The 13,233-nt window shown below is 39.7% G+C and overlaps 1 protein-coding gene across 3 annotated transcripts in view; it reads right to left on the bottom strand.

Moving 5' to 3' along the window:
* The window catches only part of FCHO2 (FCH domain only 2), a 153,489-nt gene that overhangs the window by 137,307 nt on the left and 2,949 nt on the right, over positions 1-13,233 (bottom strand). For all 3 annotated transcript variants that reach the window (XM_019517671.1, XM_019517669.1, XM_019517670.1), the window contains exons 3-5: positions 9,166-9,307; positions 8,923-9,075; positions 2,425-2,529 (exon numbers count right to left, since the gene is read on the bottom strand). In XM_019517671.1, the coding sequence (XP_019373216.1) occupies positions 2,425-2,529; positions 8,923-9,075; positions 9,166-9,307 (400 nt within the window). The remainder of the gene's footprint in view (positions 1-2,424; positions 2,530-8,922; positions 9,076-9,165; positions 9,308-13,233) is intronic.

Genomic DNA, 13,233 nt, shown 5'->3' with positions numbered 1-13,233 from the left:
GCCTCTCAAAAGTCTGGTATGTGGCATTACAAAAACAGGCACAGGCATGTGATGAAGTGGGGAAACATATACAGATACAGAAGTCAAAAAAACCCTTTTGAAATTCAGGATTAGGTCTCTCAGGACTTGGAAATAGCCCCCAGTGGTGAAAAGCCCTAACCAGTACAATATTCAAAGGGGCTCCAATGAAATTCAGGAACTGGGTATAAATGTCTCCCATTCAAAACCCCCAAAAAGATTAATCCAGGTCTGTTATAAAATACAAAGCCTGCAACCTGTAGCAGTGGTGCTCAATCTCTGCCTGTTAAGGCCAGATGAGCAATATCCAGTCTGTCCACATGCCGGATCTGGAGGTCCCAATTCAACATCCAGGTCACGTATGGCAGGGCCCCACCTGGCCACATGGAGAGGAACAGTGGGCATCCCAGCCCTACTCCAGCTGCACAGTGGAAGGGGGCTTGGCCTAACCCCGACCTAGCCCCAAGGGGGGAGGGGACATGGCCTGGCCCCGATCTGGCTGCATGGGAAAACAGGTCATGGCCAGCTCTGAGCCAGGCCTATGGGGGAGGGGGCATGGCCCAGCCTTGATTCAGCTGCATGGTGGGAGGCCTGGCCCAATTCCCGAGCCAGCTGCATGGTGGAAGAGTGCTTAGCCCATCCCAACTGACCCAATGGGGGGGAAGAAGAGAGCATGGTCCAGCTCCAGCATGGGCACATGGAGGGAACAGGGTATGGCTCAACCCCAGTCTGGATGTGTGGATAAAAAAAAATGCATAGCCTGGCTCCAATCCACCATGCAGGGTTTGGGAATTTGGTAGCAAGGAAGGGTGGCAGTATTCGCTGCCACTGCTCACCTGCCACCAAATTTCCCCACTTTTGGGGAGCCCTGTAGGTCAGATTTGGCCTGTGCGCCAGAAGTTGAGCACCTCTGACCTACAGCAATAGGGCTTTCTACATATTACCTTAAAGCAGCAGTTCTCGACCTATTCACCATAGCAGGCCACACTTGCAGCTCTCAATGTGTTATGTGGGCTGCACCCACACAACTTACTTCCTGTGTATCTATTAAAAAAATGTTTTAACAGGATTTCACATATGCTGCAGCAGTGTGCTGACTGGGCCACATGCAGCCCGTGGGTTGAGAACCACTGCCTTAAAAAGGCATATTTACTCTTCATTCAGAAATTATTAAATAAAACCTCTCCATAATCCCTGCTTTAATAACTCAAGTATTACTTAACTTTTCCTGATCCCCACCAAATCTACAAATTCACCTTTGCACTTGAGAATACACGTAAGAAGTTTCAGCTCAAGATTTTGTTTAAAAAAAAAAAAAAACCTTGGAAAGCACCTAGAAATGGTAACAAAAAAAGAAAGTCTGCTCAGCTGGGCCAGAGGGAAGATGCCAGAGTACATTCTCACTCACACAGCACCACTACAATAGTTGTGCTAGCAGGTTGTGAATTGCATCTGGGAGGCACTTGCTGCTAAATGGCCCTGGCTGTTGGCAGAAAGCAAACATGCCTGTACAAGGTTTCTGACTGTTTCCTAAAACAACCTCAAAGCCTTCTGTGGCTCACAAGACAAGCACTGATCTGTCAGCAGAAAGCAAGGGTCCTGCCACCATAGAAGAGCTGCAGGTATAGACATAGTCACAGTTTTGCTGGCAGAACTGAAGATGGAAAGCCAAAACTTTACTCACATTAATTATGGGAATATGCTTAACTTGCACGGAAATCAAACAAAACCAAAAACAAATGCAGGCCAGGGTTGAGCACTAAACTGTTAATTTTGCACTATAAAGCTTTACATTCTTCCTCCTTACTTTTTCCTATAATGCAATGTACTAAAAACTAACACTATTAAAATGGAGTAGCTGCTTGCATAAACTTGAGAAAAAAGCTTGTAGAATTTTTGTCTTCCCAAAACCAAGACTAATGACCAATTTATTTTCCCCTTTATGCAAATGTTTCTCTTCTACACACTAACTGCCTCTCCACATGCTAATACTCTCTCACCTGCCCCTAAAATCCAGTCACCTTAACTCTTCTATTTCTTCTATTAAAGATCCAAGTTTTAATTATTCTCTAAAAGCATCTACTTTTGGATCAGTATTATTAAGTCTTACCCTAAGTCTTTACCCAGAGGATAACTTTTTCCTTTTTAATACCCTCCTCAAAAACATTTCCAAGAATTTAAACACTTATAAGGAGACCTGGTCATTGCTTCAGTGATGGCAGGCATTCCACATTTGTCTTGTACCTTATTAATTTCAAAATATGCAATCTCAATTACCTTCCTGAAGATCTACTTTAAATAATTCTGCATAGAATTACTTTTCACCATTTCTGTCCCTTTGAAGAAATCTAGAGTCAATGTAGAATTCATGCAAATATACTGAAGATGTTTTAGCATAACAATTACCTGTGCAGTTTCTGTCATTTTCTGTTCAAAATCAGATTTGGCTGCAGCATATTTTTCCACATAGAGTTTATAGGTTTCTGTAGCTTTCTTTGATTTTACTGAGGCCTGTATAACAGAATAATTATACAAAGATCAGAATCAAAGCATTTATTCAAAACCCATTAAAAGATAATACACTTATAGGAAAATATAATTTTGATCCATGGTCTTTCTGAATAAAGGAAGGCAGAAATGATTTTCACTAAAAATTACTACTTAAAGCAGGAGATAGTAAAATGTCTTCCTAAAATTACATTAACTGGTAATTTAGATGTTTATTAATTACACTATTTCTGCTGAAACCCTGTACCACTAGCCAATACAACAGTAACTTAAATCAATCACCCTTATTTAAATTGAAGTGCCACATTTCAGGTATGTTAGCTTTGTTTTTACAGCGTTTTTTCCAGATAACATCAACTGTAATACAAAAATAAATAATGTGGTGGGTAGAAGAGCTAGGAAGAAGGATACGTAGTAGAATGCCTGCTTCTACATGCAGTGTGGAGGAAAGAGAGCACAGGGAGGGTTAGAACCTGTGCCAATTTGCAAAATACTGGTGTTGAAATAAATTTAAAAATCGCTATGCAGTTAACTGATTAGCTTATTTTAGAAGTAAAAAATATTTAGTTCAAAAATGAGGAAAACCTGTAAGTAGAAGCAGGTTGGCATACACAGCAAATAAAGTTAAGGAGTTTCAAATGACATTTTCCAAAAACTTTGGAAGTTCAAGAGAGAGAGAAAAAAGTTAGTTCAAGAGATTAAAAAAAACTGTTTTTAAAGGAAAGTGAATCAATCACGAAATAGAATATAAGAAAATAGAAAGTGCAGAAAAAGAGTGATTTAATTTCAAATCTTGGAGAATGCACCCATTGTCCATCATTAAAAAAATCACGACTGGATTTTTTTTTTTTAAGAAATATACTCTAGTTCAAACAGGAATTAATTCAGGGTATTCCTATGGTGAGCTATACAGATCAGACTAGTTCATAAGGGTCCTGTCTGACATTATGATGTACTGAAAAATGTCATTATTTAAAACCAATTGATAATTAAGTTCTCTGCTGTGCCAGAATGCAGATTTCTACAAGTCCAAGTTAAGGAAAGGATCTCTCAAAGTGTCTACTGAAACTGGTACTGCCACCGATTTTGCCACTCTGCGTAACCGTGGCTGGTCTGGCACATCAGAAAAAGCTTCACGTAGCTTCTTGTACACCTCACAAATATTACTGTGCACCTCATGAACACTATTTTGCTGGAATTACGCAGGACACCAATGGGACCCTCCAGCCCCTCTTCTTTCCTTTCCACCCTCCTGACTTGCATGTAGTAAGAGCAGAGCATTTAGTTCGGCAGCTTGTCTCAGAAAGTGACAAGTAATGGCTATTCTAGAGAATGGACTGACAACCTGTGACCTGTGAGCCAGATGCAGCATCTTTGTGGGGTATATCCCGCCTGTAGGATTTTATTCAGTCCAAGGCACATTCAGCAGCTGAACTGCATTCATTTGGTCTGCTGTTGTGAAAAGGTTGCAGACCCCTGCTTTAGAAGAAGAGTATCATAAAGAGGGAATGTGCAGAATGATCTATTCAATTATATCTTCCCAGTTCCAAGCAGTCCTAGGTTTAGGGATATCCTGAGCATATGGTTATTTCCTCAACTGATGCATTTACAAGCCCCTGAATGGACCTATTCTCCATGTGCTCCACATCAATATTTTTGCTGCTGCTCCAAACACCATAGGGAAATGCATATAACATATATCCCTGCCCCATGACTTTCAAAATACTATTCTATACTTGTTGTACTGAAAGCTGAAGATATTCACTAAACAACATAATTTAAAAGAAATTAAGAATGTTGAAGTATGATGTCCCTTTTACAAACTCTTATAAAGCAAGGATTGTTATGTTAACGGACTTTGAAATGAAGATTTGTTATTGAATTAAAAAACTGGATTAATTTGTTAATGCAATCAGTGCCCACATTTTGTGAGTCTAAATGTTGTACCCAGGATTTACAATACCAACAACAACAACAACAAGAGGCTGCTGCAACTATGGGCAGAAACAGCAGCTTGCATCAAAAGGAACTATGGCACATCATTTCTCAGCAAAAAAGACACAAGGAGAAGAATTAAATATCTGATTAGTAAATGATTAGCAAATATCTGTTCTGCAAATAGGATGTGTATGTGCATGTGCGCGCACACACACACACACACACACACACACACACACAATTACTGGAACCCCAGTTAGAACTTTAGAATATAATTGAAAGCATAAATAAAAGCAATTTTTATACGGTCATCTTAAATGGAGAAGTTAAAGTTTTCATGTGAACATGTCAGCAAGTAACAGGAAATCATTACACAAGCTTTTAGCTTCAGATGGATGTTTCCTTAACAAGGAAATTTAGCAATGAGAACTTTTGAAGAATTTATTTTCAGATGCCTCAGTCTGTTCAATATTTGACTATGTGATGAACTTTCAGTGAATATCTACTGTTGTGCAACTCTAGCATAAACTGTTTGTCTTGTGATAAGAAGAGTTTCCCTATGTTTATGATTCCAGCCACCTTTTTGTCCTATTAAGTTCAAGAATCACTGTGTCCACAGTTGATTCTTGTCTAATAGGTCTCTGAAACAGTAAGTAAATGACTCCAAGTGACAAGAACACAACTAACATAGCTAACAGATGCATCACTAAGTTTCACGCAGCCCATCATCCACCACATCACCCTGAGTGTTCGAAGATAAAACTGGTGATGTCATTTGTGCAAGTCACCTAGTGATACTCACCAGGTGGACATCATGTAGGTGTAGACTCACCATTTAGGGATGTGCTTACATGCAAAAAAAGTAAGTCATCACCACATGCCTGTGGCCTGGTTGACACATGTTCCTATTGGTCCATGTTACACAGGAAGCAGGTTGCAATTCAGCCATTTCAGAGACTTGCATAGGAGCAGCTGAAGCCTGATCAATACTGCCCATCTTTGACGGCATAAGTATGACTTCTGATCTAGTCTCTTGCTCGACAATCAACCTAAGACCACAAACTTGTGACAATGACCCAGATCTTTGCTTAGCACTTAGCCTTGACAGACACTAACCCAGGTTGAGCATGTCCTGTGGCCTGTTAAGCCTCCTGGCTATAGGACATTTTATTTTATGCTATATCTCTATGCCTTTCCACAGGCCTTTGATGATGAGGTAATTTGAGTCTGCTCTTTTGAATGGTTTCAGGTATCCAGATAAACTCAAAAGGAGCACTTGGGCTTTTTTCTCTTAGCTTCTTAATTTTGGAAAAGACAGGGAAGAAAATGTTCCTGTCTAAGTGAAAAGATGAGACTTTGGGGGAAAAAATTCAACCTTAAACAAAATTAATGAAAACTTAAGATAATAGGATACCTTGGTCTTCTGTTTACTGAAACAAGATGTCAGCCAGCAAGAAAATTACTTCAAAAATGATAAAATGAAAGTCCTACAAGAGGAGGACCTCAAACAGTTTTTCATAATACAAATAGATGTAGGCAGAGGCTGCAAGAAAATATATGAACTGAAGCAGGGAAAAAATTGCCACTTTCAGGAAACAGAAACAGTAGATTAACTCCGAATCCACTGCCCCTGATTAGGGATGACAAATGTGAAGACTGGATTTCTATGCATAAGCATGAACTAATTCCTTATCAAAAATATAACTAAAAGAAAACTGTCCACACCCAATAAAGTGAAGAAAGTAGGTCTTTTTTGCATGAATAAAGCAGTCAATGCTACCTGTCCGGGAAAAAAGAAAGACTCCAAGGGACTTAAGAATCCTGGTTCCTCATGTACCAGTGGTCTCCAAACTTTTTTGATTGCGTACCCCTATCAGTAAAAAATTTTTGAGCACGCACCCCCAATATATGTATATTTATATAAATATAAACAGAAGTTCTCATATTTTCTTCCTGTACCCCAATATTTTCTTGCGCACCCCTGGGGTGCATGCACCCCACTTTGGAGACCACTGCTCTAGACCATGGTTTCTCAATCCATGGGTCGTGACCCAAAAGTGGGTCACAAGAATATACGAAAGGGTTGCGGACAAACTTTAAAAATGGATCAACAGAGTTTAAAAATGGATTCTCCTTTAAATGAGAAATCATGGGAAACCTGCAAAGGGCTGCTTGGGACCCCCCATTCCGTCCCTCCCACCCCACACACTGGAGCAGGAGGGGGATAGTGAGTCAGGAGCGAGGGGCACTGGCTCAGGACTGGCCACTGAAGTTTATAAAGGGGTCCTGGTATAAAAAAGGTTGAGAACCACTGCTCTAGACAAGGAAGTGGTTAGGCAGAGCAAAAGTGCCCTTGCCCATCTGGGACAGTATCAAGACTTCTGCATAAAGCAACAATTTCTTTGTCACTTTGGACCAATTAGTACTAGAGGGGTTCTACATACTGCAGACTATCCCTAAATTATCCAGAGGAAAAGAGAAAGGAAGACAAAACGAGTATACCCAATGGAATGACAAACACATTCTTTGAAAGCCACCAGGGAAAAATACTAGGCACTTTATTGCTAACTGGTTCATGACCAAGCTTTCCCCATGCCAGTAAATTTTCAGCTCCACATCTAACAGTATTTTCTGATGTACTGAAAATACTGAATAGTTCAAGTTTATGGAAATGTAAAAAAAAAAATTTTACTAAAAGAAGGTTTTTTTTTTATTGAAAGAAGGTAGACAGACTTTCCCCTCAATAAGTTGCAGGCTCTTACAGATACCCTTGTACTGATCTGTATTGTCAGACCACATCTCCTTTGTTAAGGAAATGTTATCAGAGTTAACCTGACAACCAAATTTCAAAAGACATTGTATGAAGCTTTCTGACCCAGCTAAGTGAAAAATGGGCTCATATCATCCAGTTTCGCATCTGTGGGGAAGTGAACACTAGATAGACCTTAGAAGGGGAAGATTTTCTCCTTGTTTTGCATGGTCTTTAAATATAAGATAATCTAACATTCATCTTCATAGATTTCATGGACATTAGGGCTGGAAGGGACCTCGGAAGATCATCGAGTCCAGCCCCCCACCCAAAAGGGCAGAAAGTCAGCTGGGGTCATAGGATCCCAGCAAGACAAGCATCCAATTTGCTCTTGAAGGTGTTCGATGTAGGTGCTTGAACCACCTCCGATGGCAGGCTGTTCCAGACCTTGGGGGCTTGGACAGTAAAGAAAGTCTTCCTTATGACCAGCCTGAAACGGTCTTGTAGTAGTTTATGACCGTTCGACCTCATCATCCCTTGGGGCACTCTGGTGAACAAATGTTTCCCCAGATACTGGTGGTCACCCCTGATAAACTTATAGGTGGCCATCAGATCACCCCTGAGCCCGCGCTTTTCCAGGCTAAAGAGCCCTATGGCTGTCAGCCTATCGTCATAAGGTCTGCTTTCCTGACCTCGGATCATATGCGTGGCTCTTCTCTGGACTCTCTCAAGCGTCTCCACATTCTTTTTGAATTGTGGAGCCCAAACCTGGATGCAGTACTCCAGCTGTGGCCTGACCAGGGCCGAGTACAGGGGGAGAAGGACATCCTGGGATTTGCCTGAGAAGCATCTATGGATGCAAGCCAGGGTTTTGGTCGCTTTACTAGCTGCAGCATCACATTGCAGTCTCATGGTCATCTTGTGGTCAACCATGACTCCCAAGTCTCTTTGAGGACCCCCAAGTCTCTTCTACTCAGGTTTTAAGCAGCTGGAGGAGTTAACCAGTAACATCTCTTTATTCCAGTTATCTAAGGTTTCTAGTCAGCAAATGATTACATAAATAGAAACCGAATAGCTAAGTATCTCTTCAAGCCATTTCAGTTTAAACTGAAGTGCTGACTAGGTCAGTTTTTCCCATCTAGAACACAATTAAAAAGCTATTTTCAATCTATAGTTATATTCTCCAGGAAAAAAAAAAGTTATAAGAATACATTTTAGGCTATTACTGACTCTTTAGGCAACACATCTAGAAATGGAACTATAGCAATCTTAACTGTTCTCATTAACTTTCCTTTTAATAAACAAATCCTGAGAACTACAGCAGACACATATGGGTCTGACCCAGAAAGTTTATTCAGCTACCTAGAACAGGAGTGTATCCTCAACTTATTTTCTTTAAAATACACAGACTGAGGCTTTACATATTTAACTGCACTTGGATTTCCCAAGAGGACAGAAAATGCTGAAAAAGGCATGCCCCATTTCCATAAATGCCACAAAACAGAAAAAAAAATAATTTTGCATGACATGGTTATGCTACAAATTCAATAATTCAATCTGCAATATTGTTTGCAAAGAACATGTAATGATGAAGGGCTGAGCAATAGGCAAAGCAAGGACAAAATAGGTTTCATATTAAAAGGCAGAAAACTTCCCAAAAATGCTTCATCATAAAATACAGAACAATTTGACAAAACACCGAATTTTACCTTCTCAATTTCCCTCTGTGTTGCTCCTTCCTTTTTTAAACGTTCTTGTTCTACACACTTGGCATTGTAGCTTTCCTTTGACTTCTGTAGGGCCTGAGTAATACTCAAAATGTTTTGCACTGCTTCCAATGTTCCTGAAACTTCTTCTTTAGTCTGCCAAATATCATACATTTACCAAAAACAAATCAGTTTAATATTTTAATTGTAAAAAATGATTGAAAATACATATGGAAAATGAGTAACCTTTTTATGAGCTTTGATCTGCTCATCTCCATATTTATGCACTTCTTTTATGAGCTCTTGTAATTTCCGGACATGTTCCAAGTGACAGCTTGCTAATTTTTCTGTTGATGTTTTGAAAACATCCCAAACTGGTGCAAATGTCCTAGAAGCAAAGATTGGGAATGAGGAGAAACATTATTTAAATATTGATCTAAAATTATTTTATTTCTGACCACTGAATTCTTTTTCTTTCTTTTTTTTTTTTTTTTTTTGACAGGGATGAGGTATTTATGATAAGCTTAAAAATGCAGTGCAAGTGCAGTTAACCCACTGTAATATCAGCCTGAACAAAATAAGTACAAAATTACGGCAGCTGAATTCAATTTACCCCAGTACAGGATTGAACAACTGTAACAGTTAAAGGAGAACAGCTAACATACATTCTTGAGCAGCAAATCTTGACTTCCCCTCTTAAAGGTAGCTTTAAAAGTTGCATATGGAATCTTTGATCTGTCCATGTTAAGTACAAGGTGGGAAGTTAGCAAGCAGTATAGTCAGTATAGTTTTGTAAATCCATCTAAGGTGGATTGATGGGTTGTACAGATGTCATTAATCTCAGTGCAATTAAAAAAACTACTTGAATTCTAAAAAGTCAAGAAGTTGGCAGCTTTCAAAGCAGAACCACACTTGAAAGATGGAATGTAACTTGCAGTTGCTTGTACCTCTAAGGAGCTACCTGTTTAAACTGAAATCTCATGCTGGGTCTTTTAGACTTATGCCTCTAGTAACATTTTAAAGATTTTCAAATAAACTGATTGTATAAGACGACCAAAAATCCTCTCTTTAACCATATTTGGTTAAAATTATTTAATACCTATATCCAATGACTTAATCTTCCAAAATAACCTTTCTGACAGTTTTTTGTGTTTGTTCTATGACTAATACTTGGGGGTGGGAGGGGCATGTATAAAAGAGAGACATGGTCTATATTAAGGCTCTAATGGTGATTACACCGTGATATCTAAGTAGGCATGGCATAAATAAATCAATTAAACAGGAAAAAGCACAAATCTTGGGCATTAAGGAAATAAGTACAAACACTACATTAGGATGATAAATGTCAATATAAAGTTGGAGAATCAGAATGCTTGAGTCAAGTATCTATGTATGCACATGACAATAACATGTTTCAATATAAAGTGGTCTATCACATTCTGAAGAGATTAATTTAGAGAGTCTTCTCTTTCCATGGCAAAGGAGTGGGCTTGAAGAAGGTATTCAGAGGATTACAGAGTTTTTTTTATATCGCCTTACATTTTAATTCCTGACTCAGACTAAATCTGCTCCTATTGGGTAGCTGCAATAGAAGCCTATGAAATATGAAACCTATTTGGGATGAACAGTAGGGCTGTGCGAAGCTTAGGTGGCTGATTCAATTCGGAGGAGATTTGGCCCGATTCAGGGACTAAATCTCCGAATCCGAATCGAACCGAATCCAGCTCCAGGCTGGATCCAATAGCTCCAATGACCAGATTCAGTCCATGGATCTCTGTCTTGGGATACTTACTGCATGTCTAATGTTTTTACCCATATTTTACTGATGGACATGTTAATAATTAACTTTAAGGTTTTGTCTTTTAAGTAGGATAGGGGGTTCTTTTGTTCTTTCTTTTTCGGAAAGGGGTCTTGGAATTTTTTTGTTAAAATATTGCACTAAAAAAGATCATGCTTAAAAACTAGATGTGATGCCTCAAAAGAATACCATGTAATAATCCTTAAGATAGTGGTTCTCAACCTTTTTAGCCTCGAGGCACCCCTTGAAAATTGCCAGCTCTTAGTTTCATTCTGTTTTTGCCTACAGACAAATAATAGAGCAGTTTTTCTGTTTCAAAGAACTCAAAGATCATAAGTATGGATTTTTATTTGATATCTCTAGGTTTATCTTGTGAAATACATTTATAAACCTAACAGTGCAAACACAATCGCGCACTCCACAGCACCCTTGAAAGGATCTCAAGGAAACCCAGGGTGCCTTAATATGATGTAATTTTTTTTAAAAACAAAATCAAAGATATGCCAGATCAGCATAAAAAGCCAAACACCTATTTGTGAATATGGCCTTAATTTAAAATGATCTTAAAGAGTATTGTATTAAAGGGTCCTGTTTTATGTGAAAACAGAAGAAAACATAGACCAAAGCTTGAGCCCCCTCTGTACTTTAAGGGACCCCTCATTTGGTTTCTGTCTTCAGTTCCCTTGGCAGTATTGCTAGGAAAACAATGGTGTGGAGAGCCTTTCAGGTATCAATGCAATCACAGATCCTTTAAAGAGCAGTAGCTGTTGAGATCAAATTATTCAGCACTGAAAGCTCTTGATACATGTCCAGTTTTCCCCTCACATAACTAACTCATTACAATCAAGCAAATAGTTGCAGGCAAAATAGCTGGAAAAAGATAAATAGTGGGTGGTTGAGCTATTTTCCCCACTTCAAATCATCCCTACACCTAAGATTTATCAGAATGGTTGACCCACTCACTCTTTTGTCACACAGGAATTAGGTACATAATTATTCTCAGATAATAAGTATGACCTAATTTCTTACCCTAAGCATAACATTTCAATGAATTTTAACAGTATGGAAAGGTTGAAGAGTTTTATCATCTTCTAGGGTCAGCCAGGATAAAGAAGAGGTGCTAAGATTTAAATTTAAAAATGAATACTAATAGTGGTTTTCTTGTGAGAAATGTGCCCCCACAGGTAATTGGGTATTCTTGTCTTTGATAGATTGCGGTGGTCTGTATTTTACCATTCTGCATAGTGATGGTAAAATACAGACCACCATATAAAAGAAACCCATAGACAAACATACATATCTGTAGATAATCAGCAATTACCTTAAACACATCAAGAAAGCTGTAATACACAGCTAAGCCCTCCAATACCACAAATTTGCACTGAGGGGAACACCCATGATCATCACCGCAAAAATCTCAAAAGGGCTTTCACGCAACAAGGACACTCCTCCAGAGAGATAGATAGCAGTTTTGAAAGAGTCACCTGGATACCATGTGAAGAATTGCTGCACTACAGAAAGAACCCCCCCCCCACGAATCACACACCACTAGTTATGACATACCATTCTTCCCTGGAACCTATATGAAAAAACCTCAAAAAATTGCAACCCATACTAAAAGACGACCCAATTCTTAATAAGATCTTCCCAGAGCCACTAATCCTAGCCTTTAAACAAGCACTGAATCTCGCCAACCTCATCACCGGAAGCAAACTTCCTGTGGCCTAAAATACACTGAATGGATCCAGACCATCCCATGACCAGAAATGTAAAACATATCTCCACCACCCCCACAATAACTACACCCCACAACAGAGTCATCAACATTCCTGGATCTTACAGCTGCACCTCCAGAAATGTAATATTATCTCATCCACTAAATGCCATGATGGAAAATATGTAGGAGAAACCAAACAACAATTGCACACCGTAAGGAACTCGCACTGAAAATATAACAAAGACAGGAATACCTTATTACCGGTGGGGGCATATTTCTCACAAGAAAACCACTCTCTCTCCAATCTTTCAGTACTAATTCTCAAAAGGGAATTTACAAAACACCTTTTGCAAATGCGCCTACAAACTTTATTTCATCAACCTGCCTTCAGAGGATTCAGAGGGCCATCCGCTTGGTTGGAGGGCAACAGGGCAGGCCCTATGAGGAGAGGCTGAGGGAGCTGAAGCTATTCAGCCTCAGCAAGCAGAGGCTGAGGGGGGATTTGGTGGCTGCCTACAAACTCGTCAGGGGAGATCAGCAGCAAACAGGAATGGCCCTAATCCCCCCAGCAGCACCTGGGGTGATGAGTGACAGTGGCCAGAAGCTGCTGGAGAACAGGTTCAGGTTAGAGATTAGGAGGCACTATTTCACTGTTAGGCTGGCTAGGATCTGGAACCAACTTCCTAGGGAAGTGGCACTCGCTCCTACCCTGGGCAAATTCAAAAAGAGGTTGGACGAACACCTGTCTGGGTTTGTGAGATCCCAGCATGTGCTCCCGCCAGTGGCGGGGGGGGGGGGG

This window comes from Gavialis gangeticus, unplaced genomic scaffold (assembly GCF_001723915.1).
Source record: "Gavialis gangeticus isolate Ggan-Ray unplaced genomic scaffold, GavGan_comp1, whole genome shotgun sequence".
NCBI classification, from domain to species: Eukaryota; Metazoa; Chordata; order Crocodylia; family Gavialidae; genus Gavialis; species Gavialis gangeticus.
Note: the sequence above shows the minus strand (reverse complement) of the source record. Positions and strands in the feature narration are given on the sequence as shown.